Source organism: Lycorma delicatula, chromosome 3, assembly GCF_047948215.1.
Source record: "Lycorma delicatula isolate Av1 chromosome 3, ASM4794821v1, whole genome shotgun sequence".
Taxonomy (NCBI): Eukaryota; Metazoa; Arthropoda; class Insecta; order Hemiptera; family Fulgoridae; genus Lycorma; species Lycorma delicatula.
In genome coordinates this window covers 132294920-132318267 of record NC_134457.1, presented here as the reverse complement: position 1 = coordinate 132318267, position 23348 = coordinate 132294920, and the positions used below count along the sequence as shown (strand labels likewise).

The following is a 23348-nucleotide window of genomic DNA, read 5'->3' as shown; positions in this document are numbered from 1 at the left end:
GACCTTCACTAAATGTGAAAAGAGATAACGATGTAGTGGATCTTTTGTCAAATGGTTAAACAAAAAATCATAATTTTTTCTTGTTTTTTATCTTTTTCTTTATCCTTGCAAAGGATCATTACCATTTCAGTTCTCTTCAAAATTTCAAACTTTATTCCATGGATAGTTCTATCTCACGAGCTTAGGTTAAGTGCATGGTTAAACATAAAACATCATTTAATTTAAAAAATGAAGTAACATTCAAATGTTATCATTGAAGTTTACATTTGTTATCTATATTTTGGAAGTTATCATTCTTATTGGAATTCTGTGTTAGTTATTCTTCAATTTTTCCTTCTAGCTCTTCACTTGTATTCACCAAGCAGCTAGTATCTTTTAGCTTTTACTTTCTAAACAACAGATATAATTTCCTTTGCTGTATCCTTAGTCCTCAGACAACTTTGGTCATAATTTTTATCAACATGTGTTAGATACACATGTTTGTCCTGTCCACCTAACACTAAAAAATAATGAGGACAAATAATGAACAAAATTGAATCATTTCACAAATAACAAGTAATATCTTCATTATATTATTTACTGGTAATTTTATTATTAAATCATTCATCTTCATCTTTTCATTCAATCTTCTTTTGAGTGTTTTTTTTTTTAATAAAAAAAGCTAACTAAATGAAAACAAATCACAACCAGTTCATCTAACCATGTTAGCTGCCTATGAATATGCCTATGATTATTTACTTATAATCTTTTTCAGAGATAGGAAAAGATTGTTGGCATCTAATTTTTGTTTGACAACCTTTTCTTTTCATAATACTACATGTTGAGGTTTTCTAGGTGTTGCAAAAAAACTACTTATCTGGTTTGTTAACTACTTATATTTGTTCAGTTAATGAGAGTTCTTCCAAAATTGACTTCCAATTAACTGGCTGTTGAATATAAACCATTTGTCATAATAAAAAACTGTGTAGTAGTCATCAGCTATTTCTACATGCCTATCTGCCCATCCATTCTACCCAATGATGGTAAAATTAATGGTCATTGAAGCAAAGAACTTGTGATTATCACTCCAATAAACTGTGAGGTCTGATTAATATTGAAAAGGTATAATACTGCTAAGATAAAATAAGAAGATACAATACTACAAAGATGATGATTGTGATTTATTTATGATAACAATTTTATGAGAGACTGGTGCTATAAATTCACTCTCTTAACAGTACATATATAATCCCACTCCAAACATAGGCTTTATTTGAGCAGTTCAAGTGAGAAATTGTTTCATCCCCTGTTCAGTCTGATTTGGCACCAACTGATTTTCATCAAGATAAAGTCAGTGCTTTGAAACAGATGAAGAAATAATGAATGGTGTTAATACTGGCCGGGTACCCTGACTATATAGTTCTTAATCAAGATTCTGAAAATTGGTGTTGTGTACATATATATATTTATTTATTTATTAAAATCAGTATTTTTCACTAATTACTTTTGTTTATTTCCTGGTTTAGTATTTTTTGCAAATATCTCCTCTACTTCATCAAAATATTGTTTTATAAAATTTAATTAAAAACATAGTTAAAAATATTGAAATTACAAACCTGGTAAAAAATACATCATTTATCTACACAATTTTAAATTGTGTAATCATATATACACTAACATATATATATATATATATATATATATATATATATAGTTGTGTACACACATGTGTATATATATGTGTGTGTGTGTGTGTGTGTGTGTGTGTGTGTGTGTATATGTGTGGGTGGTTGGGTGGGTGGGTGCGCGTGCATGCGTGTTTGCATGTAAGTGAAGATTATTGTTTTTTTTTTTCAAATCATGCTGCCATATGAACAATACACTTTTATGTCATGTAAGCCTTATATATTACTTCTGATTAAAAATGTTTTGTGTTCATGTTATAAATGTTAGTCATGCTTCTTTCTTTATTGTAATAATTGAGTCATATTCTAAAATAAGCAAGAATGATAGGCCTTCATTGCCATAGTATACTGTCACCCAAGGCCATAATTAATAATCTCTTTGTATAAAAATTTTATTTTTTATATGATTATCATTTTATAAATTTTTTTTAAATTTTAATATCTGTATTTTTTTTATTAAATTATTTAAATATTTTTACCATATAAATTTAATAATAAGTGGCATAACTCTTGAAAAAGTGACAAGTAATTTTTTCGATAATAATAATATATTTTTAATAGAATTTTTTTTAAAATTTCATCATTTGATGATTTTATTCAACACAAAATTGTGTTTTAATTGTTAATTTTCCATTGTACGTAATTTAGAAAACCCAAACTTGTAAAGGCACATTTTTTTTAATTGTGCATCATAATAACTTTACAGAAACAAATGATAGTCATAAAAGAAATTTCAGTCCGACATAAAATTATTACTACTTGCATAATAGATGTATTGAAACTGTGTTTAACCCATGAGTAGGTAATTACCTACTTATTTCAGGCTTAGAAATCATTTAGCATACAGCAACACATAAAAAATTTAAATACTTAGCTAATTGACAACAGAAGAGCAAGCAATGACCTATGTTAGTGTTTCTTTATTTATAAATAAACCATTCTTGTTGGCAGATTCTTTATGTTTATAATTTACAGATGACTAGAGGTGGCTGAAATGTTATAAGAACATAATGGGAGAACAAAATATCAGATGAAAATACTGATGCTGCCATCATGTAGTTTGATTTCCCCACCATTAGCATTAAAAAACTCATTGACCCATGCCTTCTCATTTTCTGTCAGTCACCATAGCTATGGAATCAAATTCACCTGCAATGGCAACACATCTAAAACGTAAATTATTGAATTTTTAATAGCAGAAAAATGAATGCTAATAACATTCATTGGTCATGTAAAAGCTGTTTATGGTGATGAAACTATTGATTGAAGAACTTTGACTGGGTGGGCAATATAATTTTTTGCATCAGAAGCTGCTAAAGAGACTATTGAAGATGAAACTTGCAGTGTCAAACAGTTTCTGTGACTGATGAGAAGCACTATAAGGAAATGGATGAATTGATTCAAAATGACTATCGTATCACACAGCAACCCATTGCCACTCAAGTAGGCATAACAAAAAAGGAGGTAGATGCATTACTGCACAACTGTGTTATTGTAAAATCTTTTTGCAGTGGATGCCAAGCAACTCAGAGAAAAGAACAAACAACAATGAAAGGAATGTTGTGAACAGCTTCTGAAATGTTATCTTGACAAGGGAAATTACTTCCTTTTTAATATTATGACATAAGATTAAATTTGGGTGTATCTGTATGAACCAGAAGAAAAACAGTAGAGTTTGGAATACCAGCATTATGGTTCACCACAATAAATAAAAATCACAGACAACTCTCTGCAAAAAATCATCTTTACAGTGTTCTGAGATGGTAAACTTTTGCATGATACTGCTACAAGCTGGGTCGATTATAAATTCTAAGCAATTAATAGAGTCATTGATAACACCTTAGAAGATGTGTAGGTCATGTACAACAATTCACATAATGAAAGTTATGCAACATGATAGTGCTTTGCTACATACATGGCATGCAACCATCGAGGCTCTTGTGAAGTTGAAATTTGAACATATTCCATATCCTCTATACTCACAGATTTGCCCCCCCCCTGTAATTTTCTCATTTTTCAACAATTAAAGAGGGGTATTAAAACCATTCATTTCCCCACAGATGAAGAACTAACTGAAGGGGAAGATGAAATTTAGATTGAGAAAAAACTATCTTCATTCTTCATTGACAAAATGAGAAATCACATTCACTGTTGGGAGAATGTGTAAATTTTTGTAGAAAATAAAATTTTCTTTTATGCCATATTTGTTTCATTTGACTCTCTTTTTATTTGTGAGTCGTAAGTAATTGTGTGTGACATATCACCCGACCCTTGTGCTACGTTCTCTGTTTTAGTTCTTTACAGCTAATAATTATATATGTTATAAGTATAATCTACAATTTCTACAAAATTATTTTTGGGCAGCAAAAAAAAAATTTATCTCTTTGTAACATTAGTGCAGGTTTCATTTTTTTTCTCGTATTTTTGACAGCAAAAATAAATAACAATTACTTTTCTCTTAGAATTAACACATCCTCACTAATATGCGTAATATATGTAATAATGTATACTACTGCAAATTAAACACATCAAGCTTTGTATTTATAGATATTCAACTTTACTATTTGAGTCTTGCATTGTTGGTAACATTATCTTTAGGAAAATATATCTTATCTAAATAAATAAATTCATTCAATAATGTTCCAATACAAACATAAGTAGGTAACAATACTCTATAGTTTACATATATGTTCTAACAGCAATCTATCAACAAATTATATCTACTGAGTAAACAGATGTTTCTGCGAGTAAACAAGTATTTAGATAATTTTTCATAATTTAGATAATGAACTCCTGAAGGATTTAGAAAACTGAGCTGCAAATCTAGAACAAGAAAATAAATAAACGTTGAAAGTAACTTTAATAAAAACTCAACTTTGACATACTCAGTATAATTCATTCAGTAGTGACATTTGCTGTAAGTTTGTTGGTTATAGTGTGTAAACCTGGCAACAGTTTTTTTAAAAATAATATGTAGCTGGCAGGCAAACAATTTAAATCATTACCATTTTGTTAAATCATAATCTACACAAGTATCCATTTAACCAACAAGAAAAATTAAACTTTATTTTTAATTTTAGGAACCTAGGAGTAAGCAGTTTGTCTATCTACTTATCTCTGAAATTACAATTCAAAAGTGCAGATTTATACATCACCTATGCAAAAGTATATTATTTAACAATCATCATATTTTCATAATTTTACATAATAAAATTTAAAAAAAATTCATTGGCGGCCTTCTCTTTTCCTGAAATTAGTGAAATTCATGCAGATACTTTATTTATTTTGGAAGAATGTATGGAATATCTCACTTATTTTGCAATATTCATGATATTCCACAATCATGATATCTCCAAGATGTATCATGAGTTTTGAATGTCCCAGGGACTTCATGTGCTGTAAAGGGGAAGCAACCATGCAAAAATATAGTTTCTATGTATTCCTAATTGTAGTCCTTGTTGAAACCTGCTGTGAGCAGGTTAAAGATAAACCAGCTTCATGGATCTGTATTTCCTAAGTATGGAGCAACTAGCAGTCAGCTCCAGCCCCACAGAACCTAAACCAGGGAAGATGGAATTGAAGATAAAAAATAGGTGGTTAGAAAGATAATCTATACTCATAAAAACTACTGCATGATATAAAATTTATTTATAATTATTATTATTATTATTATTTAATAATAACTATGTAGAAGATGAGGTACCTTAGTGACAACATGTTGACCCACAAATCATTGAAAGATCATTTTGTCCAGGTTGAGAGAAACTCATTACCAATCGATAATTTTTTCATGAAACCTTAAATTATATTGTAACAAAATTTATTTTTCCTCAGAGAACTAAAAAGCCACCACAGAACAGACTTTATTTCTTTATATTTCTGAAGCAACAACTTTATTTATCCTAGAACTGTGTTGCATGTGGATATATAACTGAACTATGAACTATTCAGCCAGAGGTCTCTTTCAGAAATTTTGTTAAGGAATCTAATAATAGTAATGAAATCATCTTGCTAGGTATTATATAAGGTATCTAGCTATGTAAGTTATAAGGTATAATAATATAATGTATGTATGTAATATAAGGTATTGCTAGGTATTTTATAATTCAGACTTTTAAATCCTGAGGCAGATTTTTAATGCCTTAGCTTCTGTATTACATTATGTTCTTTTTACTATACAGAATATACAGATTTCCTGTACTGAACCATTATTTCCTGTACCATATTGATATTACAATATATTTAACTGATCAACATATCTACTTTTCACTTTTTTATAATCATAACTTTTTTTATTTCTTAAACATCTGAAAAATGTAAGGAAATACATAACATAATTTGCTTTAGGTTCTATTTATTTTTGAACTTATACATTTTTTCTTAAATTATTAGTAGTTCTCTATAGTACATTTGAATTGGTAGATAATTGTGTTATTGTGTATTTAGTTAAACAATTTTTGTTATTATATAACATTTTTGAGTACTTGAATAATAATAGTGTACTATGAATTTACTTGAATATCTCTTTCTGCTTGTTCCTTCATTGTGTTTGTTTATTTTAAGATTTAAAACAATTAACATTAAGAAAGTATGTTATTTAAAACAACTATTCTTGAACACGATGCCCTTGAATAGAAGAGCTTGTAATTACTAGGGTCTGTATTTTGTAGAATATGGACATTTCTAACATAGTTGGATAGGTTCTAAAACACAGTTGGTTAGGGATCCCACCTGCCTAGATATAGTAGGTAAGTTTATTTGGGACTATGCAATAAGTCTTATCCCTGAAAGTCCTTTGGATTTTTCCCCACTCCTTTTCATAAAAAGTAATTATATAGTTTCTAATTTCTATTCGATCTTTTTTTAAGAGTGTGTTTTGAAAGATATTGCTGAAAACTCGACTTCTGTTGCCATTTTGGATCAAAATGGTGGAAGATCAGCTCATAGCTCTAAAAAAATTGTTACTCAATGTAGATGATCTCTTCATATGATCTTCTGCAAAGAACACTGTATACAGGCAAATATTTTCCGTGTCAATTCCCATCCCTCTGCACTTTCTTTTCCATACTTTAACACTTCTTGCACATACATATTATAGTGTGGGTGACAAACAGCAACCTTGCTTTAAACCCTGGTCACCTTCTTGAAATATCATTACCCTCTCTGAAATATCATTACCCATCTTCACTAAACAACTTAAAAACTGTGTTTTCCATGTATTTTTGAATATTTAAACAACATTTATTCCATAATAATTAGTCAATATCTTAATAAAGTAACATAAAACAGCACAATCTTTATATATATATATATATATTAGCTGTCATTTCTAAATTCTAACAGATTAAATTTAATTGTGTTCTTTCATTATCAGTCTGTAGTGATGATGGTGTGACACTTTAAATGACCATTAAAAATAAAATGTGACCAGTCATAGAAAAGTTTTTACGGCAATGCTATGAAAAGAAAATTTGTTTCCTAGGAATATTATATAACTGAGTGTAGGGAAGTGGTATACAAAAATCTAATGTCAAAAATTGTTCACTGCTGCTTTCCATTTATAGGATTAAAAATCCGTAATTTCAATTATGTTTTTATTCTGTGGAAAGATACATTTACGCATGCATGTTTTTAGTATCTGCAGATAACTTTTACAAAATCTTTTTATCAGTTGAAGGAGCCTCCAACATTCATGTTGAAGGGATCTCATTTTGCATCATGAGGCTTCATTTTACTTTATTATATGTATGTCTTTCTCAGAACAAATTAATAACTTATATCAACACTTCAAAAAAATACATAATCATCATAAAACTTACTGAAAATGGTGTTTTCTTAATAAATTAATAACTGTATATTTTTTATGTAATGAAATATTTTTGTAAATGTATTCATTAACAAGATATTTAAAATAATGTATTTATTTATTTACCGCATTCAATACAAAAAGTAATATATTTTTCTGAATACAAAGTGACTACTCAACATGAATTTTATACTCTAACGTAATTCTTGATAAGAATATCTCTTACTACCGCTCAAAAGCAACACATTAAATACATTTTATAAAAATTAGGAATGAGGCAAGTTTTTTCAAGTGGTTTTTTCAATCCTTGGAAGAAGAAATAAAGTATTTGCCACATATGAAATGAGTAACGGATCTCTAATTTATCTCAGTGAACAAACATTGGAATTGAACAGCACATTCTGGAGACACAAAACTCAAGCTCAAACTATTTATAATAGATTCACATGACAAATTTGTCTATAATTTTGATTCATATAGATGTTTCAGTCATAGTGAAACATTCCAGAAAAATTATTCTTTAATAACAAACAGTAAGACTTTTCAGAGAAATTATACTGTGGATAATAATTTAAATGAATGCAATTATTCAATATTTAGATTTTCACCATATATATAAGGTGAATATATTAAACACCACTGAGCAGTTATCTGAAATTGGGAATTTTCCGTATTGTGAACAAAATTTCTTGTTGTTAATGAACTGATAGTTTCCTGCATTTTAGAATGTGGAAATAGAGTTCTATTTCAGTTTCGTGGTAATATTGGAAGTTATAATGTAAAATCTCATACATTTTATATTGCAAATTACATAGGCGAATATGGTTTTTTTTTCAAGAATCAAAAAATTATTGTAATGCTAACTTATTCATGTCACATTTGATGAATTTAAAAGTTGCTTACAAAAACTTTTCCCAAAAAAACAAAAGCTAATAAATGTATTTAGTACTTGTTTCTGAGAGATATTAAGAAATATCCTAATAGAACATCATGTTAATTTTTAGAACCAGTGTTTGTCATCTTGTATTTGGAAAATTGTATTATTTTCTCTTGCATGCGGTCATTAAAAAGATAAAATTAACATTATTTTTTTAATGAATAAATTTACAAAAATATTTTACCAGATGACAAAAGAAGCAAAAATTCAATAAAAAAGTTCAAATTTCAAAAATTTTACAATAGTTTTGTAATGTATTAATTAATTACTGGTGAAATGATAAGAAAAATTATTTATGATAAGAAAAATTCTCATCAACTACAAAAGTGAGCTTCTTCCTGAACAAGCTCTCTCATGCAGGAGAGGTAAATCAACTATATAGAAACAACTATTAGAAAACAATTGTTTAAAGAGATCATTACATAAATGAATACATACGATGCCGCATGTAAGGACTCTTTGCAGAGTTTCGAAAGATCACTCAAAATATTAATTAAGCGATTTCAAGCATGTTATAAAAAAAATGATAATCGAACCTAAAAATAATTACATATACCAACTAACAACTACTATTACGGATACATTAAAACATTATGAATGTGATAGATAGTACAGAATATTTGTTTTTCCTTTAAAAGGGGCTCGTAAAGCTATTTTATTCTATCACAACTCTACATAGTCTCGTGATTCGCTATATACTTAGTTGAAAATCTTTTTTCGGAAGGTTCCCATTTAATTAGTCTCGTTCAAATCCTGGCAAACTTTCACAAAAAAAAAAAAAATCATTCTACTCTGCAGATATTATTTGCAACAATAACTCTTTCTTCCTTCCGTCGAGGGTAGGATTAAGTACAACACAGAGGAATATTAAATTTTATTTCATATGATTAGAAGGTGATATATTAAAAAGCTTTACAGGATATATTGTAAATATATGTAAAAATGAGTCTTCACTTATGAAAACTAGATTTTCTACAAATTGAATGATGATTGAAACCAAGAAGAGATTGAGAATAATTTGGTTAAATATCAACAATTGAAGAAAGAAAAGGTAAATGGATAAGCAGAATTGGAGATTAGTTGAATTAATATAATATTCATGAATGAACCATAAAAAAACGCAATAATTAAATCCAAAAATATTAATTATTTTGTGTTGGGCTGCTGAGTAGCCTAAACTGTAAATGGGAACCTATAAACAAATCGGACGTTAATTTTTTTTACGTGAATATTATTAGAAGAAAAACATCAAACTTCATTTAAAAAAAAAAAAATAAATAAATAAAGTAATCATTAATAGAAGTGACGGAACATCGTAACAGGAATAGTATATTAAATAATTTTTTATTTACAATCCATTTAGTTTAAGTACCATACCTTAACTAAGAATTTACAACAGAATAAGAAGTAAATAAATAAATAAAAAAATGACAGTTTTTAGATAAGAAGATATATTATATTGTTATTTTTAATAAAAATGAATATAGTTATCACAATTAGTTTTAACTGCAAACAAAATATTTAAAAAAAAGAACTGGTTAAAAGGAAAGGTAAAAAACGAAATAAATTTAAGCGATCGTAATTTAAATTTCTGATAAAAAAGGTCAGTTTGCGCAAGCCTGTTCACTTTATACCGTCATCTAACGTTGTTGTGTTGCAAGAAGGAAGGACATCAGATCTGTTTGTACACCTGTCCCAAGGTTGTACCGCCCTAACGTATAAACAAATCAAATGAACTCAGCGCCTTCCTCATTTCATTCATTAATAGCAATTTCTTATAAATTTTTCGCCAAAGAATTATAAAAACTACGCTTACAGAAAACAAAACTGAAATATGAATAAAATTTTTTCATAGGTATATTTGCAAAAATATATGTTTTTCATAAGTAATTATTGCAAAATTACATATTTTCACGTAATAATCTGGTTATTATTATTTTTTTTTTTTAAATTAAAATGTGCTTAAATTTTCTACTTATTAAATTAAGCAACTAAAATTATTTGTGTATTATTATAAAATTATTATTTATTATTTTTTCTACTTTCGAAGTTGCGTAATTATTTTTCATATTTGTAACTTTTTTTATTTATATATTTCTATTGTTAACAAGACTATTGATTTTTTAAATAACTTTTATTATTTTCCTTACAAAAATTTGTACTTTAGATCTGTACAATATTATTACAAAATTAAAGAAAACAGAAATTAAAAACTTTTAAAGACTCCTTCATAGCTTTTTATAATTTAGGCTTGCACAATAGTTTTTATTTGAGAAGAAGCCTATTAAAATTCAGAAAATCACTGATGTGAAGGTTTGTCTTATTTTACATAATTTGTTTTGCATATGCTGATTGTTATCAGTTTTCGTATTGTGATCATGTATATCTTCATTTCACTGGAAATTCCCTAAACTTTTCCTAAATATACAGTAGTAACATTCTGTTTGCAACTGTTATAAATGTGAACAAGATTACTTATTTTTAGGTTTTCATAAACGTGATTATAATTCTTTTGAGCTGTTTGTGTTTATCTACTATAAACTAGTATATCATAACTATTGATGTAGCAGTATAACTGTGGTAGTATTGCAGTCACTTGCCAAAGTTGTTTGATAATATTTTAATTTTTTTTTATATTAAAGACAAAACTTTACCCGAATGCATGGAACAGACTGCAAATTTATTTTATGATGAATAATTTATTAATTTACTACAAAAGATTTTGAAAAGCTTATACGGGAGAATATGTAAATGGAACTTTGTAGCACATGAAAAATGTCATGTCTGACGGTGATTCGAACCAAAACCCCCTGATGAAGGGCCGAGACGCTACCATTCCGTCATGGAGTAATCGGAATTTTTTCCAAAGAGCGGGTTTAGAAAAGCATTCCTTTAAAGTCTCGATATTTTAATATTATTACAATATTATTTCTACACTTGCAACTCCCTTCACGGCTTCAGCCGCGCTATAGCGTAAAGAACTTCAAAAATTGGAAATACTTTTTTTTTAGTAATTAAGTATGTGTTGGCTGTTGCTCTGAGTTATCGCCATTCACCACTTATCGGATAAAATAGATTAATTTGGAAGAACAACAAAGTTGTTAAATATGTAAAAGTCGTCATTCCCTTTAATATTATCACCAAATTAATCTGTTTCTACTTATATTACGATAATAATACAAATTAATATTTTATAAACAATGACATTAAATAATTTAGTAAACCACATAGTAACTGTCTTTTTTCTTTCTTTCTTTTTCTTGTTTAGCCTCCGGTAACTACCGTTTAGATAATTCTTCAGAGGATGAATGAGGATGATATGTATGAGTGTGAATGAAGTGTAGTCGTGTACATTCTCAGTTCGACCATACCTGCGATGTGTGGTTAATTGAAACCCAACCACCACAGAACACCGGTATCCACAATCTAGTACTCAAGTCCGTGTAAAAATAGCTGGCTTTACTAGGACTTGAACGCTGGAACTCTCGACTTCCAACTCAGCTGATTTGGGAAGACGAGTTCACCACTAGACCAACCCGGTGGGTTACATAGTAACTGTCTGAAGAAGTTGATATTAACGTAGGCAATGATCGAAATAGACAATGACATAAATTTATTAAAATAAATTCTTAATTATTTATTTATACGTTTTTTTAATAAATTTATTATATATATATATATATATATATAAATATAAAATAGTGAGATTTGAAATGTGTTAAACACTCTAGGAATCATAAGAAAGGTACAATTAAGATGTTGTAATGATTGGTTCAGTAGTTTTGCCGTTATGAGGATCAAATGAAAAAGACGTACTTGTAATAGTAGTGAGATTATTTCGTTATTTCTTTACATATATAACGATATAATTTTACGATGTTTCTTTACATTTTTAAGAATCTTTACATATTTTGCAAACTTTAATCTTTAATTTTTTTTACTACCAATTTTTCCAGTATATCCTGAACTTCAATAAATTCTAAATACTATATTATTTTCCTTCAAAAGAGAGGATGGGCGTCTATAAATTACTTTTATATAGTTGGGATTTCAGTCAGGATACAAGTACTCATTTCATGTAGGTAGCATGAAATTTGTAGATTCAATTTCATGCTATACTATTGGTATAAATTAATCGTAACGACATTGTACGAAACTACGAAGATATGTCCAGTTTAAACAAACAATTTAAACTAATCCGATAAAAGTTTGCATTACAAATAGTTTGAAAGGAAGCAAGCTTTGTTTGATTCTTTTCAAAGTATAAAAATCAAATTTTACGTAGCATATATATATATAGTGGATTTCGGTTAATAGGACCACCGGTTATTCGGGGCAGCCGTTTAATTGGGGCTTTTACGTAAAAACAGAAACATATTGGTAAAATTCACGTAAAATTACGCCGGTTTAGCGGTTCAAAATGCCGCTTATAAGGCGCAGTAGCACCTTCGTTTCTTTCTTTTACTTCTAAAATATCACAATTTTATTATTGATTTAAATCGCTTGACTGTTGTTAAATGTTGTGTTGAGGGAGGTAACTTCCCTCTGTCACTGGTCTGCACAGTACGTAGTGTGTGGCGACACAGATGACATCCTGCAGTAATGACGAAACAAATATTTTTATTTTCTTCATTGCGAGCCCGTTGTTCATTGTGTATAGTGTTGTTATCGTTTTTTCGTAATTATTTTTAATCATGGATCTCTGTTTCAAACACATCGCGTTATCTGTCTCAAAAAAGCAACGAATCGAATTATTATGGTTTTTGCTCGAATATATCTGGCAGTGACAAATTAAAATTTCTTGTTATTGGTAAAGCAGGTAAACCACTATGTTTTAGTGGGTTAGAATGGGGAGTTTACCTGTGCACTACTAATTTAATAAAAAAAGCGTGGATGACAGAGTCTAATTTTTCGTGATTGACTGAGTGCTTGGAACAACGTGTTACAGAAAAAAATCAAGAAAGATTTGCCTGTTTATTGATGACTGTGTTGTCCATCCTAATGTAGATTTATGAAACATTCAAAATCGAGATTTTTCCACCGAATACGAGTTTAATTCAACCGCTTGACATGAGAATAATAAAAAGTTTTAAATCTATTTACCGAAGTAAATTAATAAGTTATTTTACAAGAAATTGAAGGAAATACGTTGACTTCCTCGGCTACGGCTAAAGATGTTAGTGTACGTGTAAATTTGTGGCAGGCAATTCAATTCGTAGCCGATAGTTGGGATGAAGTAAAAAGTAGCACTATCAGAAATTGTTTTGCCAAAAGTGGTTTAAAAGTCAATCCCGTCGATGATACTGAAACAACCGATGTTGATGACAATGTTTATGTTTTTTTTTGAAGCACCAGGTTCAAAATTTTGAAGCGTTTACAAATATAGACGAAAAAATGGAACGCTATGATGAAGAAATAATTAAAAACATTAGTAGTACTCAACAACTGGACGAGATTGAAAAAGATGAAGACAAACCCGATGTCAACGCGTACTACACAAGATGCAAAAAAATTCATTGACGGACTTCAACAGTATTTTATACAAGAAGGCAGTGAAGGAAGCGCACTAGAAGAACTACGAGTCTGTAAGAAATTTGTAGAACGCCAAGTATTAAAAGGGAGAGAACAAAATAAAAAGAATTCTTTCAAAAAGTTTAAACAAGTAAGAGACATTAAAGTATTTTTTATTTTACTGTTCATAAATAGCAAATCATTACTGAATTTTGTACCTCTATTTTGTTTATCAATCGTTTTGTTTTATTTATTTATTTATTATTTTTTGTAATTATGTAAGATTACAAAAAACAGTAATGGATTGTTCCAAAACAGTAGTTCTTTTTAAATGTAATATGTAGCTATGTAATGTAAAAGGAGAGTAAATAATGTATTATATTTTATTAGACAAAAATTGTACGGTATAGTATTAAATTTTTATTATGTTGTAATTTATAGTATTGTTCATGTAATTTTAGTATTAGAAATAAAATTCAGAATAGTAAATCACTAATTCGAGTTTAATAATTAGAATACACCCGTATACCGTATTTGTGTATAGCTCCTCATTTACGTTAATATCGCTTAATAGAACCAGCCGTTTAATATGGCCATTTAGCCCCGGTCGCGAAGTGGTCCGATTATCTGGAATCTAATATAAATATATATATATATATATATAATATGATGAAATTTTAAATAATATACTAGAGATAATGAAATTTTATTTTGCCTGCATTTTACTAACGATTTACCTCTTATTTGAGAATAAAACTGTTTATTTTCTATTATCTTCTCGTAAACTGATTTACTAACGTGTTTAGGATTGCCATTTCTTAATAACAGCAAAAATAAGTTGTAATTTTTTTTATTTTGTATTTTTTTATCATCACCTCGTTATTGTTATTTAATTTATTTAATTTTTTTTGGAATTATTTCGTATTGTTTATCTGGTAACGTCTAAGATATTAAAATATCAGCTATTAAATTTAATTTCCAAGTTATGACTAAAATGACATTTATGGAGTTTTTAAAGTAATTTTTGTAATACTGGAGTTTTTATCTGAACTTTCTGTCGTAGAAGCTTATGACAAATTTGTTCGTTCTTTCTTCTTTGGTGGTTTCATTACTCAGGTTTATGGTGAATATATGCAACGGGCTGAGATAAGGTATAAATAAATTGTTTCTCCTTAAAAATTGTACCACGTAAAAAAAAAAAACAATCACTGATGTTGGAAATTTATTTCATACACAAGCAAGAGTCAAGTTCTCGCTCAAAACTTTCAAGCGGATTTTGTTATAGTCAGATAACACTTAAAAATCCTTGAGATCGCTAGTGTCAACTATAAGGCGCTTTCCCTCCACCACATTTCTCCCTACTGCGGGCCATCAGAATTGCTGTAACCTGCACGAGCGAGTACGCCAATATATATATATATATATATATATATATTCATAAAACTCTTGTAGAATGTTATAATTATTGAACTGTAGCAACCCATATCATTATCATCCCACATTCAAAAATTAACGTTCACGTTATGTATTAAAGATGGTATATGTACCAAATCTGAATCAAAATCTTTTGGTACCTATATCAAATTTGTATACGTTATTTTATGTTTCTGCTGCAAGCGGCTGGTAGTGTCATCAGTTGCAAGTGGAAGATTATAAACAACATGATATAAACACGATAAAAATAAAAATTTGGGTGAATTTTAACTAAAAAATAAAAAAAATTAAGCCCTTGTGGATGCGTCTCTGCTTTTCCAGGGGTACCGGGTTCAAATCCTGGTCAAGCATGGCATTTTTCATATTCCCACGTTCAAACTTCACTGAAAGCTTCTGTGATGAATTAATTCAAGCAAAAAAAAAGAAAAGAAATTAAATCAATATTAACCACATAGTTAAGTTTAACGTTGGACGTAAAATAAACTTAAAGCAGTTAGTCATTAAATTTATTTTTATAAACGATAAATTGATACATCACAGTTGACATGAATATTAGGCATGCAACTATCGTCCGTAATACAGAGAAATAAAATAAAATAAAATACTATAATTATAAAAATTATTATTTAATCATAAAATTATTATTTATTCGACTGACAAAATACAAGTTATTGAAAAATAAATACAGTTTAATTTTTTTTTAAGCGATCGGGGTTTTATTTTAACATATCTAAGCTGCCTTTGAACTGCGTATCAACTTGTAATAAGTTAGCTTCCTCCGGAGGTCCAGGGTTCAAATCCCGGTCCGGCATGGCATTTTCACACACGCTACAGATCTTTCATCCACCCTCTGAAGCAATACCTAACGGTGGTCCAGGAGGATAAAAAAAAAATTTAGCTTGATTTTGACTGTTATTTTTATTAATTTAATATTTTATATCAACAATACTCATCTGTTTTCGCTCATAATTCTCAGCACAGACTCCATGTCAGTGGACAGAGTCTGTCCACTGTTGATAAAGAGGGAAAAAGACAGAATAATAAGTACTAAAAATTACAGTGACAAAAATCGTATAAGCGGATGTAATCATCAGCATGTATTTGTTTAAAATAAAATCATTGCGACCCAGTCAACCTGAACAGTGATTAGATAAAAATATTGAATGTCCCCATGCGTCATTCTGCTCGGATGTGCCACACGTTATCAGATCGCGTGGAATTGAACTGTTGGTGAGCGATCATATTCTGCTTTAAACTTAGCGCATGCGCAGACCAAGGAATATTTAATAAATAATGTTGTAGGTGGATTAGTAAATACTCCGACAAAATGCTCACTACAACACACACTAGCTTCCCGTATGTAAGTTCATCTGATACAACCCCTAGTTGAAATTTCACAAATAATTTATTATTATTATATTTTTTCCAAGTTTTAAAGCGTTAGGCTTATTTTTTTTCGTCCATCCGCTCCACATCACTCTACTGTTTTTTAGCAGATTTCCAAAAAAATTGGAAATCGCTACTGTACCCGGTCACGTTTATGTATGTGTAAGATTTTTTCGTTCGCTCTAACGAATGCAAATCTTAATCAATTTTGACGAAACTTGGTGGAGTGATGTAAACCTATTGGGAATAGAGGCCTATTGATTTTCAAATGAACTTGTTCACAGGAACAGGAGTTAGAGACAAAAAACGAGGTTTTTTAGTACATTTTCATATTTTTTTCGTTCTACTGGGCGCAAGTTTTAACATATTTTGATAAAACTGCAGGATGATGTAAACCTAGTAGAAATAGAACTTTATTAATTTTCAAACGAATCGATTCACAGGAACATTAGAGGCAAAAAAATGGGTTTTGGATACGTTTTCAAGATTAATTAAAACCGGAACTCTGCCTGTCGTCTGACACACTCCGACAGAGTTTTTTCTCCTTTTGGCAACTTCTCGTACACTACATTGTGATAAGCTCTTTCAATTAGTTAATTGTAACTATATATTATTTTCATATACTCAATTTATATTTTATTATATAAATTAAATATTATTTTACTTTTAAGCAGGTTTTTTTTTAGTACTATATTTATTATGAATAAAAACAAGATTAATCGTATAGCTTTATTATAATCTCAATTAAATTGTATAATAAAATATAGTAAAATATTATTTAATTAAGATAAAATAAAGAAAACAAAAACATAAAGCCGGGAACAAAAATTGCTTAAATGAACATCCACATTATATTAGAGAAATACGTATTTTCTATATTATATTATCATCAATTTTACTCTTGGCGTACTCTATCTCTGGTAATGAGTTTAAAGATTAATAACAGAGGTAAAAATTGAAGGTAGCCTTACTTAATCCTAATTGAAGGGTTATTTATTTATTAAAATAAATTAATTTTTTCTCCAAAAAATTTGAGGAATGGTAACCGTTTTTGGACAACTTTTAAGCTAACTCTGCTTTCCTTTTGTAAGTAACGCGAAAAAAATCAACATAACCCTAACAACTGATAATTAGCTAATATTTTTTTTAACGCTCTCAAAATCAATTTTGGATTATTGGAACAATGGTTTCTATTTGTTTTCTTTGAGGTAGACATAATTTACTAAAATATCTTAAGAGCATACCTTCCAAAGTATTTCTCATTATTCAATTTATTTTCATGGAATAAATTAAGTAAAATACTTTTTTGTAATATATGAAACACCCAAACAATTTTATATTATTAGATATAAAACTTAATTAAAAAATTATATATATTTAAATTATTCATATTATGTTGAAACAGCTACATTCTTACGTTATTTATAGTTTTTACTACCGTATACGAAGTAAAGGAAATATTGTGATCGCGAAAAACGTCGGTTTTCAGATTTCAACGGAAATATGTATTTTGATCATCCCTAAATCAATTTTGACTAGTTCGGCGTGACGTCTGTACGTACGTACATATGTATCTCGCATAACTCAAAAACGATCATAAGAGGTACTTATTTCCATTGGTTCTAGAATTACAGCCAAATAAAATTTCAATTATTGAAATATTTGGATCTTACAAGGAGAAGGCACATTGGTTAGAATTCGACTTCATTTTCTTTTTTTTTAAATTTAAATACATTGATTTATTAATAATTATTAACCTCCGATTATAAAAATTGCTTTACGATAAATAATAATAACAATAAAAATAAAATATGAAAAAAAATCAGAGTGAAATAACATTTTACGTACTTTTAAAAATGTGTATATGTAATTTAATAGGCGTATGTCTAGGAAGTCATGTGGTGTCTACATCAGGGTTTTTAAATAACATTTTAATGCTTGTAGTAGTTACAGTTATTTTCTGAAAACTATAGTAAATATTTCTTAATTCTATTTTTATAGTAAGTGTTATTAAAAGAGACAACTGATCCACTACTTCTCTTCTCACTTAAAGCTACTGTGAAGTTATCTTAAATTTTTATTAGACGTCATATATCAGACAGAAAAGTATTACCATTGTTGTATTTTAATTAAATTCTAACAGGTTACCTAAAAATAATTTTTTTACATTATTATGCTATCTGTTGGCTTTTCTTGTAACTAATTTAAATACTGAAATTGTCACATTAACTACATCTACGAATTGGAAAATCCTACAAAACAGCTTTTTTATATTATCATTAAGGGTAAAAAAAACAGTAGAGAGATTTCTAAAGTGAACTGAGAAACTCTAAGGGCTTAGAGTTTTAAAAATTTAGATTTAGAGATTTAAAGATCAATTCTTTAGTAAAATTATATTGTAACAACCCCGGTATAACGGACCTGAGTAACAGAAGAAGTAGTAGAAAATATAATAACGGGAGGAATCCAGAAAGGGAATAAAAGGAACCTTTTAGCCAAGATAATAGGTCCGTTTAACAATTGCCCTTTGTAATGCTACCCACTGACATATCTAAACAGATTTTGTTCCGTGAGAAGAGTTACCGGGTAGGAATTTCATGGGAATATGTAAGGGCGGATGATCATTCTCACGCTTTGAGTTGGGTCCGGTCCGGCAGTTAAAGAGGATAGGATTATAAGTATTCCGGGGAAGACCAATTGATATCAGTTCTGCGAGATGTCAATTGCAAGCTGCGAGCTACTTCTGCAAGGAGAGTCTGCGAGAGAGTGCTGCGATAGAGTTTTAAGCGAGGAGTTATTATTCGAGTTTGAAGCGAGAGTATTTTGCGAGGAGGTCAGTGAAGAAGTGAATTTCTAGTACATGTTCGACGCGATTAAGGTGACGTCACATGTAATTCCAGTACATGAAAACAAGAAGTGGTTCGGTGAGTTACTATTAGACTATAAGTGAAAGAAATATTGTACTAAATTTCATTTATAAATTGTTAGGATAGTTTTATTTGTGAACAGCAAAGGTATTTGCAGTAAAAGAACTTTATACGTGTCTTATCTATTGTACTATTGTTGATAATACAAGGCTAGCAGTTAAAAGTATTGACTAGCGGCCATGATAATGCCTTTTGTCAGTGTGACTGAATTATATTTAACTACCTGTAAATAAATCCTGACGATTACTTTAAATTCTGTTTTGTATGTAATTACCGTTTATTATTATTGTCGTTGTTGTTGTTGTGAGTACTATGATTATTATTTGTTTATTATTCACATTTATTATTATATTACTGTTATCATTATTGTTATTATTGATTTATTTTATTTTATTTATGTTCTTAAACTATAAATTGTAATTATATAAACATTTTCAATTATAAATCTTTTAATATCCTGATTGAGCTGCGAACACGCGACAATATTTTCATTTATCGATAACAGTTTTGACACGTTTAACAGAATCAATTCCTCAGACAAATTACAGTTTAAAAAAAATTTGTGTTGACCATAGCTTCGAGAAATAATTTTAATTTCACTCATTCTTTTCTAAATACTGTGTAGCAAAATGTATCCTTTTGGTGAAAAATTCTTAAATTTTAACGGTTTAGAATTTCTTTCAACATAAACAGAACGATGACGTTTTCGTTTATTGTCACAATTCCACAAATGTTTGGATAGTTGTAACAAAGTTTCCGAATATAGTTAAAGTATATATATATAATGCGTTAATGTTAACGCATTATTTCACAACAGTAATAGTAGTACATTAATTTGCTATTTTACATTACATTATCTATCCCAGGCTTTTTTACAGTTGTAAAGCATCTGAGAAGAGAAGCATCAGTTAAGAGTTAATTTTCAGTAAATATCATTACAGTAATTATGATAAATAGAGGAATGATATTTTTGTAGGGCTGAATATCACGTGCATTTTAAAGGGATTAGCGTGCTGACATACAACCCTATATTTGGTTCATTACAAAAGAGGACAGGAAACCAGACCATTATTTACTTTCCTTATGCCTAGCACGGGATGATGTTTGTTTTCTTGAAGATGGTATGGTGTATTATTTTCGCGAATGACATATGACTTATGTCAGATCACCTACAACCTTTACAGTTGTCATTTATCATGCATACAACGTAAAGTAAAATTGTTCTCAATTGGAAGTAAAACTAAAAAATTCATATGACAATTTTATGCAAGCTGTAAGGAATTACAGCCTCTCTCTCTTTCTCTTTCTCTCTGTGTGTGTGTGTGTGTGTGAGCGCATTGAAAACAAAAACACACTAGATATTCTATTTGCTTAAAATAAATAAATAATAAATGATAAATAAATAATATTCTATTTGGATTTAAATAAATAACTATAAATTTTATGAAATTTCTAATCTATTGCTTTTACTAAAACAGGATTGTATAGGAAATGTATATTTTCTTTTCTCAGGATTATAATCTTTTACTTCTTTGTAGACAAGGGGAAATCTGGAAATTCTGAAACAATTTAAATTTACGACTGCTATTAACAAGATAAATAGTCTTACCTTGCGTCTTACCTGTTTGCGAAAGAATTATGTGTTTACATATGTACGCGTATGTGACGCTGTATTCCTGAGGAATTTTTTTTTATAGAAATTAAATAATTCTTATCGATTGTGCGAATGATAACCAGTGTATATTTGGAAAAAAATTGCTGATGATAGTATTGCTATTTATTAAAGGTATCACTGTCAAAAGTGTAATCTATTGTTCTTAGAGCTATTTTCGTTTAGAAAATTCTGCCATCAAAAATCGTATAATTTTTTTCTTTTTTTATTCCATTATAAATATTTAATTTATTCTTTCCATAGACGCATTAATATAACTTAGGACGATAAAATATTATTTCTTTGTACTAAAAACCCGAGCCCAATTACGGCAACTGTACTTTTATTTGTGATACGAAATGAAGCTTGTGGAAAATACCAAGCCTGAGTGGGATCCGAACCCAGAACTTTCCGAATGAAAGTCAAAGAAGCTGCCACTCCGGCAGGGAGATTGAAGGCGGAATTCGCCTTCTGACGAACGATATAGGTCTATCGTTTACAATATGGTTTTAACCATAATATTTTTTTTTTGTAAAAATCTTCTGATATTTATTTTATAAACAACGGAAATTAGTAGAAGTTTATAGTAGTATGGTTTGCGTATACATTAACTCTAAGAGAATTAGAAAACTAGTTAAAAAACAGCTACGTAATTTCTATACATATTAAGTAATAGGTAATGCATTATGTCTATTGATTAAAAACAATACTGATGATTACATAAAACTTAAAGCTATCTTTAAATGTATATATATGCGCTTCATTTGTAGGACATCTCGCAGTCAGTTATTTAATATAAAAGTCTAAACTTTATGATACGATTAGCGACAAAGTAGTAAATAAATTATTCAATATTCTCTCGTTTTAATCAAATATTTTAAGAGCTTACCTCATTCATAATACTAGTGTTCTGATATATACAATCCGACAATTTGACACTTTCCAATAATCCAACATTTTTATCAACAATTTTTGTAAACATAAAAACAGTAGCAGATAAATTTACAACAAAAAAAATCCGGCAGTGATAGGTTAACATACCTTCATGACGATTCAAAACCTTGTTGATCGTTATGATGTGTTGCAGCGTTCTGTTCTACGGCAGTCTTCTGCTGTAGACTGTAAGTAGTCTACTGTAGCAAAGTCGCGGCAAGCCTTTCCTCTCACTTACCTTGGTACAGAGGTCACACTGGGCAACAAGCCAACATATCTACATACATATGTATATCCATGTGTTAAAATGCTACAGGCAGAATTTCACAGATCGTTTATTGTAAACGTATCGGGGAGTATAAAAGTGAAATATTTCATAATTCTTAGAAATTAACGGTCGGGTAAAAGTTTTATAAATAATTTCAAGTTAAAATTAAATTGTTGTTTCTAAATTTCTTCCTTATTTATAAATAGAAATAAACTGATTATAATAAACTATTTGTCAATTAAATTCGTTAACTAATGTACTAGTGATTAATTTAAGAAAAATAAAATGTTTATTCAATGTAATATTACTGAGCAAATGTCAGGTGAATAAATGTAATTTATTCACCTCACTTATGAATTCATTACGTGTATTCATTCAAATATTGCTCGTAGATTTACTTTTATTTCTTTGTTTTTCTATAACAATATTGTTCTCTCAGTTTATACCTAATGATTCGAAGTCTTTTGACTTACACTTTTTATAATTTTATAAAAGTGTTTGGTTTCCTGATTCTTATTGCCGAAGACACTCATTCTCTACCCGATAAATTTTGAATTTATTCTATGAAATTATTTTATTCTGCGGTTTCTTTTACTACTTTGACATAATATTTTAAAATTGAAATCCTATTTTTAATTGTGATTTCTTTCCTATCTTTTTGTTTAACAATAAAAAATATTGTAATTGTTTTCTTAATGTATATTTGACTAGTTCATTATAACTAAGATCGTTTCTTTTAGCTTACTTTCACTAGCGATGTAATTTGCATATGTCAGAATACTGGCTCATCTCTTCACTCTAATTTCTCTTTCCTTTTAAAAAAAAAATTTC

The 23348-nt window shown here is 28.9% G+C and overlaps 1 protein-coding gene across 1 annotated transcript in view; it reads right to left on the bottom strand.

The window, feature by feature from the left end:
- Positions 1-22516, bottom strand: part of LOC142322007 (uncharacterized) — a 28452-nt gene extending 5936 nt beyond the window's left edge. Inside the window, exon 1 of the mRNA XM_075360582.1 lies at positions 22358-22516. Within this exon, the coding sequence (XP_075216697.1) occupies positions 22358-22363 (6 nt within the window). The 5' untranslated portion in view covers positions 22364-22516. The remainder of the gene's footprint in view (positions 1-22357) is intronic.
- Between the last annotated feature and the right edge of the window lie 832 nt (positions 22517-23348).